Source organism: Papaver somniferum, chromosome 2, assembly GCF_003573695.1.
Source record: "Papaver somniferum cultivar HN1 chromosome 2, ASM357369v1, whole genome shotgun sequence".
NCBI classification, from domain to species: Eukaryota; Viridiplantae; Streptophyta; class Magnoliopsida; order Ranunculales; family Papaveraceae; genus Papaver; species Papaver somniferum.
This window is the reverse complement of record NC_039359.1, coordinates 29,906,826-29,920,950: the sequence shown is the minus strand read 5'-3', so window position 1 is coordinate 29,920,950 and position 14,125 is coordinate 29,906,826. Positions and strand designations below refer to the sequence as shown.

Genomic DNA, 14,125 nt, shown 5'->3' with positions numbered 1-14,125 from the left:
TTTACCTTTTCCCTCAATGTATTCTATATAATTTACTATTCATTTGGGATTTTGAAATTATCGGTTTAGAAGCGCCAACTGACAAAATTCCGCTGTAAAAAGAAAAAAATTCTTTATACCATCATGTCCAGAATCTTGTATCATAGTTTAGTTTCTAACAAACCCTGTAAACACGCAATATTAGCAGCAGTGAAATTAATGATTCAACAACTACCTTCAATACAGTAGCTTCAAGAATTGTGGTCGGCAAGTCAGCAAACAATACCATGGATGACTTAAGCATGTCAACACCAAAAAGTTTATAACCGTGAACAACAATAGCAACTTGAAAACCTTAATTATAATGCCATACAATCTTTTAGGAACATACAAATGGACAAAAATAAATCAGTAGAAGAAAAAAAAAAACTACTACATATATAAAGAACTTAAATTTTAAGATAAGCATATACTAGATAAAGAAATTTAAAGACAACGAGGCATGCACGGTTCTGGATTATTAACCAAAACCTATCAGCAGATCGTCGCCAACTTAAACTACAAATTTGGTCCTTCAGATCATGCATGTATTGACCACTGGTCAAATCATCAGTAACTGCAAAACAAAAAGCAAACTCTTAGGAATACCAAAAAAGGACGATTTCACTCCTGCTAATTAGGTTATGATAAAACATAGATAAAAGTCAAAACAAAAAGAAAATCCTACTGGTTGATTTTGAAGAGAAATGAAATAAACTTATAACCATGCATGAATCAAGATCTGCGTCCTATATAGCAAGTTTCAACAGATACAAAACAAAAATGCAGACAGTATTAAAATGCATAGTCTTCCTCATGTTCTTCGTCAAATCTGTTCACCCTGTGAAAAACACCCCTGCCAAAACGAAAAAACAACAACATAGAACGATATAATACATAAAAAAAAGAGGGAAAAACACCCTCGTGTTCAAGTCTGTTTACTTTTGTTTCCTTGATTTTAGTCAAACAACAATAAAAAAAAATCGTTAAAAATAAACATACACTATGACGACCAGTGAAAGTTGAACGAACTTTCTTTTTTCCTAAATCACAACAGATGAAGCAGTGATGACATAAATCAATAAACAATGATAAGAGTTCCAAAACTCGTATTGATGCATCGATAAGACCTAAAGAACCAAAAAACAATCATGGAATAATTGATATCACAACCACAACAATATTTGCAGGAATTGCATCAAACAAAAAAATATCAAGAATGATAATTATCTTATCAGCCACGATTCTTGAAGCGTGTAATACCTTGATATTGCTTGAAGTATGCCCGACTACAACAGGTGCATGATCGAGCAAAAAATGTTTACAATTGGTGAATGATTGAGGGTACCTGCAAAACAAAAATAAAAATAAAGCAAAACAAAAGCCAAAATAGAGGAAAAAATAAAATTATAAGTCGCATGAACAAAAACTGCAAATATTTGCAGGAATTGCATCGAAAAAATAATCAAGAATTGTGTTTATACCTTGATAATGCTTGAAGTATGCCCTACTACAACAGGTTCATGATCAAGCAAAAAAAAATTACAATTGGTGAATGATTGAGGGTATCTGCAAAACAAAAAGCCAAAATAGAGCAAAACAAAAGGCCAAAATATACCAGAAAATGAAATCATAAGTCGCATGAACAAAAACAACAATATTTGCAGGAATTGCATCAAACAAAAAAAAAAATCAAGAAAATCAAGAATTAATGAGTTTATACCTTGATATTGCTTGAAGTATGCCCGATTACAACAGGTGCATGATCAAAAAAAGTTTATACGATGAGTGAAGGTACCTGCAAGAATAAAATCCAAAATAGCTAGACAAAACAAAAAGCCAAAATAGATCAGAAAATATAATCATAAATCACATGAAGAACAACTATTGAGGAAGAGAAGCACCGTGGACAATAGGGTTTGGATTTTGCATCAAATGCTTCATATTGAGAGACACCAGATCCAAAAATCTAGTAAAATAAAATTAAATCTTGGTTTGGAAATAATATAAATTAATACCTAATAATATCGAAAGTTTTTATATCTTTGTAAAAACATTTAATCCTTGAATTTTCTCAAAACAATAAAAAAGTTACAAAATATTGTATATAGATCTAATTTTCCTTTTTAATATTTTGTTTTTATGGAATAGAAACACAAATAATAATGAAAATCTATAAACTGTAAGGTTTTGGTTATCCCAATTTAATTTTTGATAATATATATATTTGTCGATAAAAAATATTAAGCATATCCTGCACGTCTAGGAATAGTTATCATTTTATTTATTTTTGGAATGATTAATATTAAGAAAATATTTATTTTTTGAATTAATAATTTTAAGAAAAATGATAATATTTGGAATTATTTTTGAAAGTTGAAACTTATTTTGTTGTTTTCCACACAATTTTTTGTTGTTGTTGTTGTTGCCACTGCTGCTTAGGGTTACACTTTTAAAGTTTTGCATAATGTTTTTTTTTTCATTTAATGATTATATATTTTAACTATTTGACAGGATTTGTCAATGTTTCTGCGGCCAGAAAAGTACACTTTGATCATCGATAACCATCCACAAATCGAGGTATTTTTATTTTGACTTTCAGTCATTGTCTAGATTGGAAGAGCAGTTTTAATTTTCATTTCAATCATAGTAGTAAAATTTAATTAAAATTAATTTAATTATTAGTTCTGGAATTATAATTAGAATTAAATGAATTTTAAGAAGTGAAATTGGACATTAGACATTGGATTTTTATCGTTATGTTTGTTTTTATGTTATGCGATGAAATCATGATGAATAATAGTTCGATCGTGAATTACTACAATTTTTATTTTTTAATATAAGGATTTGTTGTATTTGGTAATTTTAGATTATGTTTTTTTAGGCAATTTCTTTTTCTTGAATGTGATTGGTTGGAAAATATATTTTGGTCAAAAATAGTATACTCAAATTTTATTGGTTGAAATTTAGAACGGTGGGGTCAGAATCAACCAGAAGCTACGGTTAACCACGTCGCTCGAAAAAACTCTCTTTTTATATAAAGAATTAGAGTATGTTTTTTTTCTTCGGAAATGCTATTCAGCTCCCTCTTTTCCACCTCCCTATTCATCTCTTTACAATCTATACCACACATCCTCTTTTCCACCTCCCTATTCACACCTCTTTACAATCTATACCACACATCCTCTTTTCCACCTCCCTATTCACACCTCTTTACGATCTACACCATACATCTAAATTTAGATTCACATTCAGGAATATATGGGTTCACCATTACTCAAATATAAAGTTTAAATTGTCGGGAAGTGAATATGGAGGTGAAAAAGAGGGAGTTGACTAGGAGTACCGCATTATTTCCCTTTTCTATAAAAAAAATAAATAAATGAAAACATGAAGTGTTGATCCGTTTAGTCTGTGCAACTGATGTTGTCCGTTGTCGTATTGGTATTACCGATTCCCGAAACGGCCAGGTAAGAAAACTCTCTCCAAGTAAGCAAAAGATACTCCCGTATTAAAAAAAGGACAAAAGCATTAAAATAATTTACAGTGATGATACACATCGAAGATGTGTCCCACGATCTGCACCATAAAAAAATCCAACGACTATTAGGACAACCCGTGAGAGATTTGCAGGGATGGAGCAAAAGATGGGTCCACCGCCAAATATCCTGGCACACCAAAATCTGGGTGCAGATCACGGTGAGGAGGTTTTCGGTACACCACACATTTCCGAATAATTTAAGAGAATTTAAAGAAAAGTTTGATAGAGAAAAAGAAGTTCTCCACAACTCCACCCCTTTCTCTTTTCTTTTTGCCAGATTCTTTTTTGGATTTTGTCTGCTACTTTTCATCTCCTTGGTAAAGTACTATCTTTGATTCTAGTTCTAGTTCTTTAGGTTTTACTCATGAGAGGTTATTTTGGGACATCTTTGATTCTAGTACTAGTTCTTTAGGTTTTCCTCATGAGAGGTTATTTTGGGACAAAGATGTGTTTTTCTTTTTCATCACGTTCTTCTTCTTCAAGGATTATTACGGCTTGTCTTTGAATCTCATGTCTAATTTCTCTAATCTGGTAAGTGGGATTTTTGTAATTCTGTTTTTAGGGGTTTTTGTACATTGCTCAGACACGATAAATAGCTTGATTTGTTAAATTATTCAGTTTTTTTTGGTATTGACCTCATTTCTTATATGTTGGATCTGTTTAAATGTCAGTTAAGGATTGACTTTTTTTTTTCTCTGAGAGCGTGCTTATTATTGGAATGCCCTTGTAAAAATTGAGAGTTCTGTAGAGTTGTTTTATACTTCCATTGTTTGATTTCACTTGTGAAAGACATAAAATTGTGATTGTTGTTGTTTAAAATTTGTATTGAAATGGCCAGGTAATTGTGGACTGAGCCGAAGAAGTTGAGTGGGTTACTCTTTAGATTTAAAAAAGCATGAAATGTTCATTTTATCAGACTATTTGATGATGAGCTTGACGAATATATTCATGATCACAATTGACAAGTATAGGCTAGTGAGCGCCACACATGCACACTGTTAATACAAGACCGAATATGCATGTACACTAAAGTGCATTGAAGAGGACACTAATTTCTTTTTTTTGTTGGATACAGACTTTGGTCTGTTTGTAGGGCTTAAATTGCTTCAATTTGGAATTGCAAAACTTAATTCAGCTGGTTGGTTATAACTTAAGGATCTTTTACAATATAGTCTTATTTGAACCATTCAATAGTCTTAGTGTTAAAAACGGCTGTGACCATTATATTAGGAGGATCTTACGTGGCTTAGTTGGTACGTGAAAATAGTAAATCCACGTTATATCTAAATTTCGTTAGCTATTTAATACACTTGATAACATGTATCATTGGAAATCTGGGCTCATATTTTATTATATTGATGACAAAATTTATGTTTCAGGCCTTATTTGAGTTCAACGAGTTGATAACCACAAGAACCATTGATAGACATCCATTTTGTTGGTGATCCCTCCTGCTGGAGTCCAGCGGAAACAGTTAAGAGAGTTAGAGAAGATGAAGAAGGGAAAAGGAGTAGTAATTGCTGCTCCAAATCCTCCAAGCGGAGACGAGAGTTCATCAGAAGGGAAAAATGTTCCTGCACTCCCTACGGGCAGATCAGCCGCAAGAAATGCTTCTTCAAAGTATGATTTTGTGAAGGTAGTTTAGTTTCTATACCCTGCCTTAAATTTTACTTTTAACATTTGGGTTCCTAATCATTCTTCTTCTATATATGTTTTTAAGAAATAAAAAATGCCTATGATCACCTGACCGTTTCTTCAGGTAAAAGTGTGGTTGGGGGATAATGCTGATCACTACTATGTTCTATCCAGATTTCTTCTCAGCAGAATGTTAACAGTCACTAAGGTAGATAATGTTATCACGATCTTGCTTGAGCAGTCATTTTTCTTTCGATACTGATCTCATTAGTTCACAATTCATTTGCTCGTCTGGAAGATTATACATTGATCTTGTTTTATGGGAGGTATTTTTCATTGACAGTGTCTTTAGAGAGATGGTATGGGCCAAGTATGTTAAAATAGTATGTCGTTATACTAACTGCCACTTAACTTCTGTATTTGTCAGATACCTAATCATGTGGCCATTAAAATCGCTCTGGAATTAAAGAAGTTGCTTATTGACAACAGCCTCTTGGATGTGTGCGTTGTTTTTTCCGTTTACAGTATTTGACATTTTCGTATACCTCATTCATCACCTTTAACCGCAATCCTTTTTATTGTTATGGCAGTTCACAGTCTGATTTGGAAGCTAATTTATTTAAGGTACTTTAAAGAAATCACCACAGCAGTATACTTTTATGCTTGTAAAGGCATTTAGCTCCGTTTTCGTCTACCCATCGTAAAACAACGAGTTTGAAAATTAGTTTATTAAAGTGTGTTCCAGTTCCAAATGTTATTTGGGCTTCGAATGTCTCTAGAAAGAATATAGATTGAATGATTCACCCTAGACAGACATCTGTCGATGTTGTGAAGAAAAAAGCTGTCTTTTTTCTGTTGGTTGTTGACCAACGTCAAACTTGGGAGTTTACTTACTTGCTAGAGTAAGGCACTTTAGGGATGAAGTGACTGGCTCTTCTAAAGACTTGAACTTTCTTATATAAAATGGAAGGTCCGAAAGAACTCATATGTCCTACATGTGAAGTCTGGAAGGGACTTGGCTGAAGACGACAGGGAGTTCGAGAGCATGGAAAAACCTTGGCATCTCAACTTGACAAGTGTGGCGTCAAATGGAATATTTGCTAGAAGAAAAACCTGGGACACACTAGTGGTTAGGTACTTATGTATCCCTAAGTTTGGTAATGGCTCTCGGGACAAAGGTGAAATAGCCCTTCTGTTCTTGTTCATGTCTAGCAGGACATCCGATTTCAGCGCAGAACAGTAACAGGCTTCTAGTATAGCGTGTCTAGCATTCATATCAAAATTCAAAAGTATAGTTAAACCAACTTATAACATGCGCTAACAAGTTATAGTTTCTACGCAATTGCTAAAAGTTGTATTACTATACTACTATGGAAAACATTTTGAATATTTTGTCGATGGACTAAAACAAGCAATTATTTAACCCATAAAATATAGTGAAATGAATTTGAAGTACACTTAATTACATAAAGACAATAATTTCATCCACGCTCATTCTCCTGATAATCTGTAGGAGCAAAATACTTAATCAAGAGAGCTTCAAGATTGTTAGGGTTTTGGTGACCTGAAATCTGCAAGCCTGACAAAATTCAGTTCTCAATCTTTTATTTGTTCATTTTGAAAATTATTCAGTTTATAGACAATATTGGAAATAAGCTTATGAGAATCTTCTTGCAGCTCATGGAGCGTCGCGGCTATGGGGAAGAATACATAAATCGTTACAATATGATGACCAGGTTAGTGTGTTCTAATCTCCTTTTCTAATTTAATCTCCTGCATATGTCCTCATAATATGAACCTTGCGTAGTATTTGTTTGATTTTGTTGCACCCTATTAGCTATAGCTACGCTGCTTTATAGGTTCTTGGAATGACTCTTCTGCAAACATTTAGCTCCCTTGAAAGAAACTAAAGCAAGGAACCTATTTTTGGCACATGCGTTCTGAAGTAGGAAAGAGCATAAAATTTGCTAGACAATTAATTTACGAAAGAAAAATTAATGACTGCTTTATAATCTAGTTTTACTGGAGGTGGAACATAAGGTAGGTATATTGCAGATGGAACTTAAATAGATGAGGTTAGCAAGTGAGAACTGTTGGAATTTCAGCTCCTTAACCTTTATGCTTTACCACTAAACATCATATAAGCTAACTACATGCTGAAATTAGACTTGAAACTAGTATTAGCATACTCAACAACTCACTGAAAACAGCACCATATGTAGCAAGAATACTACACATAGTTCATTCCAAAACAGGTTATTGTACAAGGAAATAGAACACACGAGACACTTAAACTTTCATGACTTCATATCAACTTCTATTTTCACATTACTACTGGATGGAATGAAAACAGATTTGCTTTTAAGAAAAACTTGTGAGGCTAGAAGAGAGTCCTAGTCATGCTTGCCACATGTCACTCCAACCTTTCCATCATGAGTTGGAGGACACCTCATGGCTACATTAGACACCTCATATGACATGTCAAGCTAAAGGACATCTCATGCTTAGACTCAACCTTATCTAGCATTAACCTTAAGCTAGTCTTTAGTGCATGATTAATACCATAAACATGCCTTAATGTGGAATAAGATTAATCCGACTTAACTTAATCTAAACAAGCATTACTTTAACCATATGGGATTTGTTGCGCAAAACACAAAAAAGTCTAACAAGAACAAGGTTCACGTGAGACGAGGTCAACTATAAGTCAACTACTGAACTGAAAAAAGATTTATCTCGAAGTAAAATTGTTAGTTACTGTATTTGACTATTTGGAACTGAACTCATCTGTTATAAGAGTGAGAACTTATGAAAAATTAGTAAAAAACTGTTGAAGTGTTGACCGTACAGTTACTTACTTTATGGCATATCTCAATGTTGTCACCAATCCGCATCCATTTCAATTTGCTTTCTGTCAAGACTATCTCATACTGACATACTACATGAAGATTCTAATGCTAAACATGGCGGTTCAGGAAATACCATGTAGCTTCTTAGCTCAAAATTTGTTGCACTAATGGAATCTTTACCTTTGAGTAAAAATCTAGCCTACTATGTCACATTGCACCAATCTAGAAGTTCTTTGTTAGGAGCAGCAAGTCTCAAACTCAACACTCATTAGTCTGAACTCTGAACCTTTAAGTCTGTGTAGTTTGACACTGGTGTGCTTATATATTTGGCAATTTCTGCACTTACATTGTTTAAGTCTGCATGCCGTGACAGTGGTATTGGGAATGCCTTAGTATCTTCGATTTGCATTATTATACAGTTAAGCGGGTTGGTATCACTATCTACTTACTTATATTGATGGGGTTTTCTGAAGATTTTTCTTGAATTCTTATTTTTCTCATGCACTTAGTTGATCAATTGTTATTTCAAATGTGTAAAGTGTGCCAAAGCTACTTGCCTGATGCTTTCTTTTCATTCTTAATTCAGATTTCACCACCAACGAGTACCCTTGGTCATTCTTATTTGTGGAACTGCCTGCACGGGTAAGTCTACAATTGCCACTCAACTTGCACAACGGCTAAACTTACCAAATGTTTTACAGGTAAATATGCTTATATAAGCGTTCTTGAGGATTAAACTCTATTTATTTTGTATGACTTTTATTTGGTTTTTTAACAAACGTTTTCTTTTCTTATGTGGCAGACAGATATGGTGTATGAATTACTTCGCACATCAACAGAGTATGTGTCCGAACCTTTTGATCCCCGTATTTATTTACTTATTTTACTTATCATAAAAGAAAGGTGGTGCAAAATCAAGCTTGTCAATTATGCGTAGACAACAAAATTATGTGCAAGGATGTTTCCTTGCAATTGTCTAGCTGTACATGGAAAGATATTTAAAGTATGAGTTGCATCATACCTTTATTTGTCACACCTCGTATTCATCATGCTTACCCATTGATAAAAATGTGTGTCGAATTACCCTTCACACAGAGAAGTAAAGCTCTAGTGCTTCTCTAGTTTTGCTTAAGATGTTGCAGATTCAGAGATATCAGGTTTCAAATACAGATGCTGTCAAATTTGTGCAGTTGTGTTCTAATAGGAGATATAACTAAAAATCACACTCGGAGAAATGTTCACAAATCAGTAGCTAATTAGTACAAGTTAAGGGGACATTAAAGATTACTAGTAAGTGACTTTGAGACGAGTAATTTGTGAATAATTATACTAGTTCAATTTCCCATTTCAATAAGTAATTTTGTTCAGTCTAGGTCTTTAGCTAGAGCATACTTAAGCCTGTCGTGGTATCACCAGACACCTACCTCTGCAGAAGTTCTTGTTAGTTTTTATGGTTTATGCAACAACCATGATTGGCTTAAATTAATCCCTAATTAGTTTACCTAAGCTGGATTAGTAATAAGGCGGATATAATTGAGATTAAGGTTCAATCAAGTGCTTAAGGTTAATGCTAGATTAAGCTTAAGTGGCTAGGTATCCTGTAGGTGTCTCTTTAACTCATGATGGAAAGGTTAGAGAGAGACACATGGCTAGTTGACTAGGAATCTCTTCCAGCTTCTTGCAATATAAGGGAAAATGTATTCTATCCATCATTTGAGCTTGAAGATATAAAAGTAGAACTCCAAGTCATAAACCTGATAGTAGTGAGACTATGTAGCTGATTCTTCTTGCAAAATCTGTTGAGGCAAGGAACATGGTGAATTTTACTGCTTATATTGCTGACTGGCGTGCTGTTATGATGGTATTCAGTTCAGCTGTTGTATGGTTTGGTTGTGCTGTACATGGTGGTCCTATACCCCCTAGTCTGCTGTAATAATTCTGTTTTCATAATCAAATAGTGGTTGGATTCTTTGTTTGCATAGTAGATTAGCGGACTTTTAATACAATGGTGTTTGGAGTGCTCAATCTTACTCACTGCTGCAAGTGTCTGCATCATTTGCTGAGTTCTTAAGTTCGCTGATATACTTAAACCAGTTGTAGTATAATGGAACAGTTTCATGTGTCAACTGAGCACAGTTTGTATCTTGATCAAGGTTGATGTTAACATTCCAGTTGGTTAATTTTGCTGAACCTCGAAGGTTGCTAACATGTATTTTCAACGCAGTGCGCCATTGGTATCTACTCCAGTATGGGCACGAGACTACAACTCCTCTGAAGAGCTCATTACTGAATTTTGTAGAGAATGCAGAATTGTCCGCAAAGGTATCTCTGAGTTTTAGGTGGTGATTTTGCTTATTATTCGTAAGTTATTGGTCCAATGGCGTAAGGTTAGTCAAGACCTTCAATTGTAGTTTTGAGGACCTTAATTTCAACATTTTCTCATTAAAAGAAGAAAGAAGGAAGAAATATTTATTTCCTTTTCATGCCCAATTGTTTCAAAAAAATAAAAAAAAAGATGAAGAAATCAGTGGGTTACAGATTTTGTCAGTATTTAGCTTCTGTCTATTATCTTTACTCGGATTGGTTCACGACTTGGTTTGCAATTAGGTTTGGCTGGTGACTTGAAGAAGGCTATGAAGGATGGAAAACCTATTATAATTGAGGTGCTGTCTATGAGCTTTGTGTTTTGTGTATGGTTATCATTGTTACTATTTCAAAGCATCACACGCTATCATTTCCAATTTAACATGTGGTCTTTTTTCCCTGCTATACTTCTACAGAAAATAATTATGCTAGCACTAGAAAAGTTGAACCTTTACAGGGGGTAGAGAATTCTTTTTGAACATTCTTATATAACCTGTTTTTTTTCTTGCTCAAGCATTTGATATCCTTGACGTGTGTGTAATACTCGAATGTTAACTCTTGGTAAAGTAATATATATTATATACACACACATGCACACATATGCAGGATCGTCTACGATTGGGTAATGCAGGTTTCACAACAGCAACATAGCAAACCCTTCACTTTATTAATTTTTTACAGAAAAAACGCACCAAATCTAACTAGTTTCTTTTCATGTTTGGAGGGAGGCCTATTTTTATGTAGACTTTATAGAAACTGTTTAATTTATAGTATGTGTGTAGCGCCACAAAAAGGGTTCCAAAGTATTAGATGAGTCTATAATCTGACCTTCCACGTAAGGGAAGGTCAGATTATAGTTTCTTTTCATGTTTGCACTACTTTTCACGTAAGGCAAAGTAGTGCAACCTACCGCGCCCCAAAATGACTGCATTCTAGTAAATGTTTTTGATCTTCTTAGTGATTTAATAAATATTGATGTCCTGTTCATGTTATACGCTCTTTTGATGCAAAAGACATGTTTAGTGACACGATGATGATGCCATAATATTTTGTGAATTTGTTTGTCTCTAGATGCATTATTCACTATAGCCTGGAATTAAACTTCAGTTTGTTTCCAATTGGTATACGTCACCTTTGTCTCTTTTGCCAATTTGTAATGAAAGATTGTATCGTGTATGATCACTTAATGTTTCTCTAGCTCATCACGTATGATACATCTGATCAACACCATGCATACCTAGTGAATACCAGTGGACTGATTTCTTGCACTCTGACAGGGAATACATTTAGATCCTAGTATTTATTTAATGGATGAGGAGAACAGAGAGCGAAACAGCACGTCTGTAAAAAATGAAGAGCCAAATCTTGTTCCTCCGGGAACAGAAGATAATAATGCAGTACAAAAGGAACCTACTTCAGAAAGTGCTGCTTGCAAAAATGGAAACACCAGTACCAACTGCCGTCCTGCGGAGAAACCAGAAGTAGAGTTGCCCACTGATGAAGTGACCACAATTGCAGAAAATCTGGAATCCATTGACCTAGCAACAAGTGCTCCTGGGGACCAAGGTTTTACTCTACTGTACATTATGTGTATTCTTTTCTTCATTTTGCTTCTGTTATTCTGTTGGTCGGGCGTGGTGTTTCTAAGTTCTAAAGTATGTGCAGGTCATGTGGGTGAAGTTCTCAAGACAAAGACAAATCCTCCTGCTAAAAATGAGAAATCTCCTGCTGAGCCAGTAATCATACCTATAGTTTTGAATATGGCGGAGTTTGATCATAAAGCACTCTTGGAGGAGTGGATATCCACGAGGACGTTTGGCGAAAAATTTCTCGCCCAGGACAAGAAAAAGCTAATAAACAATCTGAAGACTATTCAAGATTATCTTTGCTCGTTTGACTCTCAGGGTTTGACTGTTGTCAACATATCTGCAACCACATTCCCACAAACACTGGATTGGCTACATGGTTATCTCCTTCAGTGTATTGAGCGAGGTAGTTCATCTGCATCCACTGTAACTGAGAAGCAACAAAATGAAGGTTAAAGATAACAGTACACATTAGCTTCTGTAATCTGTACTAGATGGCATGTATTGGGCAAGTGACCTTGCTGTCTTATGTAAGTAATCACAACAATAAATAATGAGTAGGGTGAGGCTGAGTCTCAGATTTTGTGGATACTTATTTGGTTGACTATAATCTGGTAATTATCTTCTTCTTCTTCTTTTTTTTAAATAAAACAAGAAAATCTACCGGGCTCCTCTTTTTAATTGTAGTACTTCGGACTTCGTTTAATATTTTGAAAAGAAAAAAGTGTGACTTAAGTTCACTTTTTTGGTTTGAAGCGTGAAATTCTGCAAAAACCAAGTCTCGAGATGTTTTATCGGATGAGATGGTTAATGCAAGAAAAAGAGATGATCAAAACCGAGTAAAAAAAAAAGAGTACTAAGATGGGTGACCTTTTGGGAAGTCTTTGTGTTGATTGTCTTTTTTAAAACCGAGTAAAAAAAAAAATGATTAATGCAAATGGAATTATGTGGTCTCAGATTGATGTTGAGAGGTATTCTAACTGGCTGGTATTTGCAATAAGATTCGGTAGTCTGTATGCGGTTTAATTTCCTTTCCTGTAGTTGTGTTGGATGGTTTATTGCGGGTTTTCGACTCATGTTCAGCTTGATTTTGTGGTTTTTCCGGAGATGTAACACGGCGGTCCAACGTCTGAAATTAGGAAATGAAGCAGGTTTCCGATGTACCATGGAGATCCAACGTCTGAAGTTAGGAAACGAAACAGGTTTCCGAGATAGGTTTGAATTGTACTTTTGGCCAGCTCCGTTCTTTTGTTGCCTTTGACGTCGTGAGTATGATTCAAAATTCGGTTGTTAGAGCAGTGGTGATTCACAACAGTTGAGTGAGGTACCGCCAACAGGGGTGCCGCATCTCTGCATATGAAACCTACTCTTGCTATTCTAGGGTGCACTCGCGCTACTCCGTCTGTGTTAATTTTGATCCAGTCTAAGCTTAGTTTGATCCTCATCTTGCTCCGTCCATGTTGGTCTTGATCCAGTCTAAGCTAGAAATCAATTACTGATCCATATTGTTATAGACGTCTGTGCTCCCTTTCCAGGGTTTTTACGAGCTGACATTCCGGTAACACTGGAGGTTTTTCTGTGCCCAATAATATTCTCGTCGAAGATTAAGAGCCATTAATGCTATGTATCATGGGTTTGACTGTTTTTCGTGATATATAAATTAATTCCTAGCTACCCCATGAAAGAAAAAACCGTGTTGACAGTGGAGGAGTGTAGCTTTAGCTGTAGAATTTGTGAGATTGTTGTATGTGGGGTCAGAATGTTAAGGAGATGTTGGACAGTGTTTGAGTGATTAGGTAGCTTCGTTAAGAATGTGTTACATGAGGCTACAACAACTTGATAGTGAAGGAGTATGTGCCCAACAATTTCCATATCAAAATTGAATTGTAGGCAAATATTGGAGTCGGTGAGGTGGATATGCTTTAGAATATTGAGGGTTGGGAAGCCTTCATGGATTGCTTTCCACAAGAAAAAATGTACTTTTGGAGGATAAGGAAGTGCCTAGAGGAACTTAGGTATTGGGAATCGATTGATCTGAGGTGATGATTAAGCATTTGTATCCATATGTTTTGGTGCATCTTCTATATTTGGTGAAAGCTCATATGATTTCGTAGATTGGGTTGTTTAAGGGG

The 14,125-nt window shown here is 34.9% G+C and overlaps 1 protein-coding gene and 1 long non-coding RNA gene across 5 annotated transcripts; one reads left to right on the top strand and one right to left on the bottom strand.

Annotated features, from left to right (window-relative positions):
- Nucleotides 1-311: 311 nt before the first annotated feature.
- LOC113353093 lies at nt 312-1,587 on the bottom strand. Its single transcript, XR_003361073.1, has 3 exons — nt 1,503-1,587; nt 1,282-1,366; nt 312-595 (listed from the first exon to the last, which is right to left on the bottom strand). It is a non-coding gene; the product is annotated as an uncharacterized LOC113353093 (long non-coding RNA).
- A 2,189-nt stretch (nt 1,588-3,776) lies between these two features.
- LOC113347254 lies at nt 3,777-12,661 on the top strand. Of its 4 annotated transcripts, none has more exons than XM_026590871.1 (12): nt 3,777-4,090; nt 4,939-5,195; nt 5,319-5,402; nt 5,622-5,695; nt 5,785-5,818; nt 6,872-6,930; nt 8,630-8,685; nt 8,850-8,883; nt 10,268-10,365; nt 10,651-10,706; nt 11,685-11,973; nt 12,073-12,661. In XM_026590871.1, the coding sequence occupies exons 2-12, from the start codon at nt 5,052-5,054 to the stop codon at nt 12,447-12,449; spliced, it is 1,305 nt and encodes a 434-aa protein (XP_026446656.1). In that variant the 5' UTR covers nt 3,777-4,090; nt 4,939-5,051; the 3' UTR covers nt 12,450-12,661. The 4 variants fall into 4 exon arrangements, with proteins under 4 accessions (XP_026446656.1, XP_026446654.1, XP_026446657.1 ...); XM_026590869.1 differs by having other exon boundaries at nt 3,778-4,090; nt 8,630-8,744; nt 8,846-8,883; XM_026590870.1 differs by lacking the exon at nt 3,777-4,090 and adding an exon at nt 4,679-4,697 and having other exon boundaries at nt 8,630-8,744; nt 8,846-8,883.
- Nucleotides 12,662-14,125: the final 1,464 nt, after the last annotated feature.

Bases quoted from the DNA above. Each gene is read 5' to 3' on its own strand.
- LOC113347254 (XM_026590869.1), top strand. From the start codon at position 5,052: ATGAAGAAGGGAAAAGGAGTAGTAATTGCTGCTCCAAATCCTCCAAGC. The intron at 6,931-8,629 runs GTTAGTGTGTTC...TTCTTAATTCAG, and splicing joins CGTTACAATATGATGACCAG to ATTTCACCACCAACGAGTAC. The intron at 10,707-11,684 runs GTGCTGTCTATG...GCACTCTGACAG, and splicing joins GAAAACCTATTATAATTGAG to GGAATACATTTAGATCCTAG.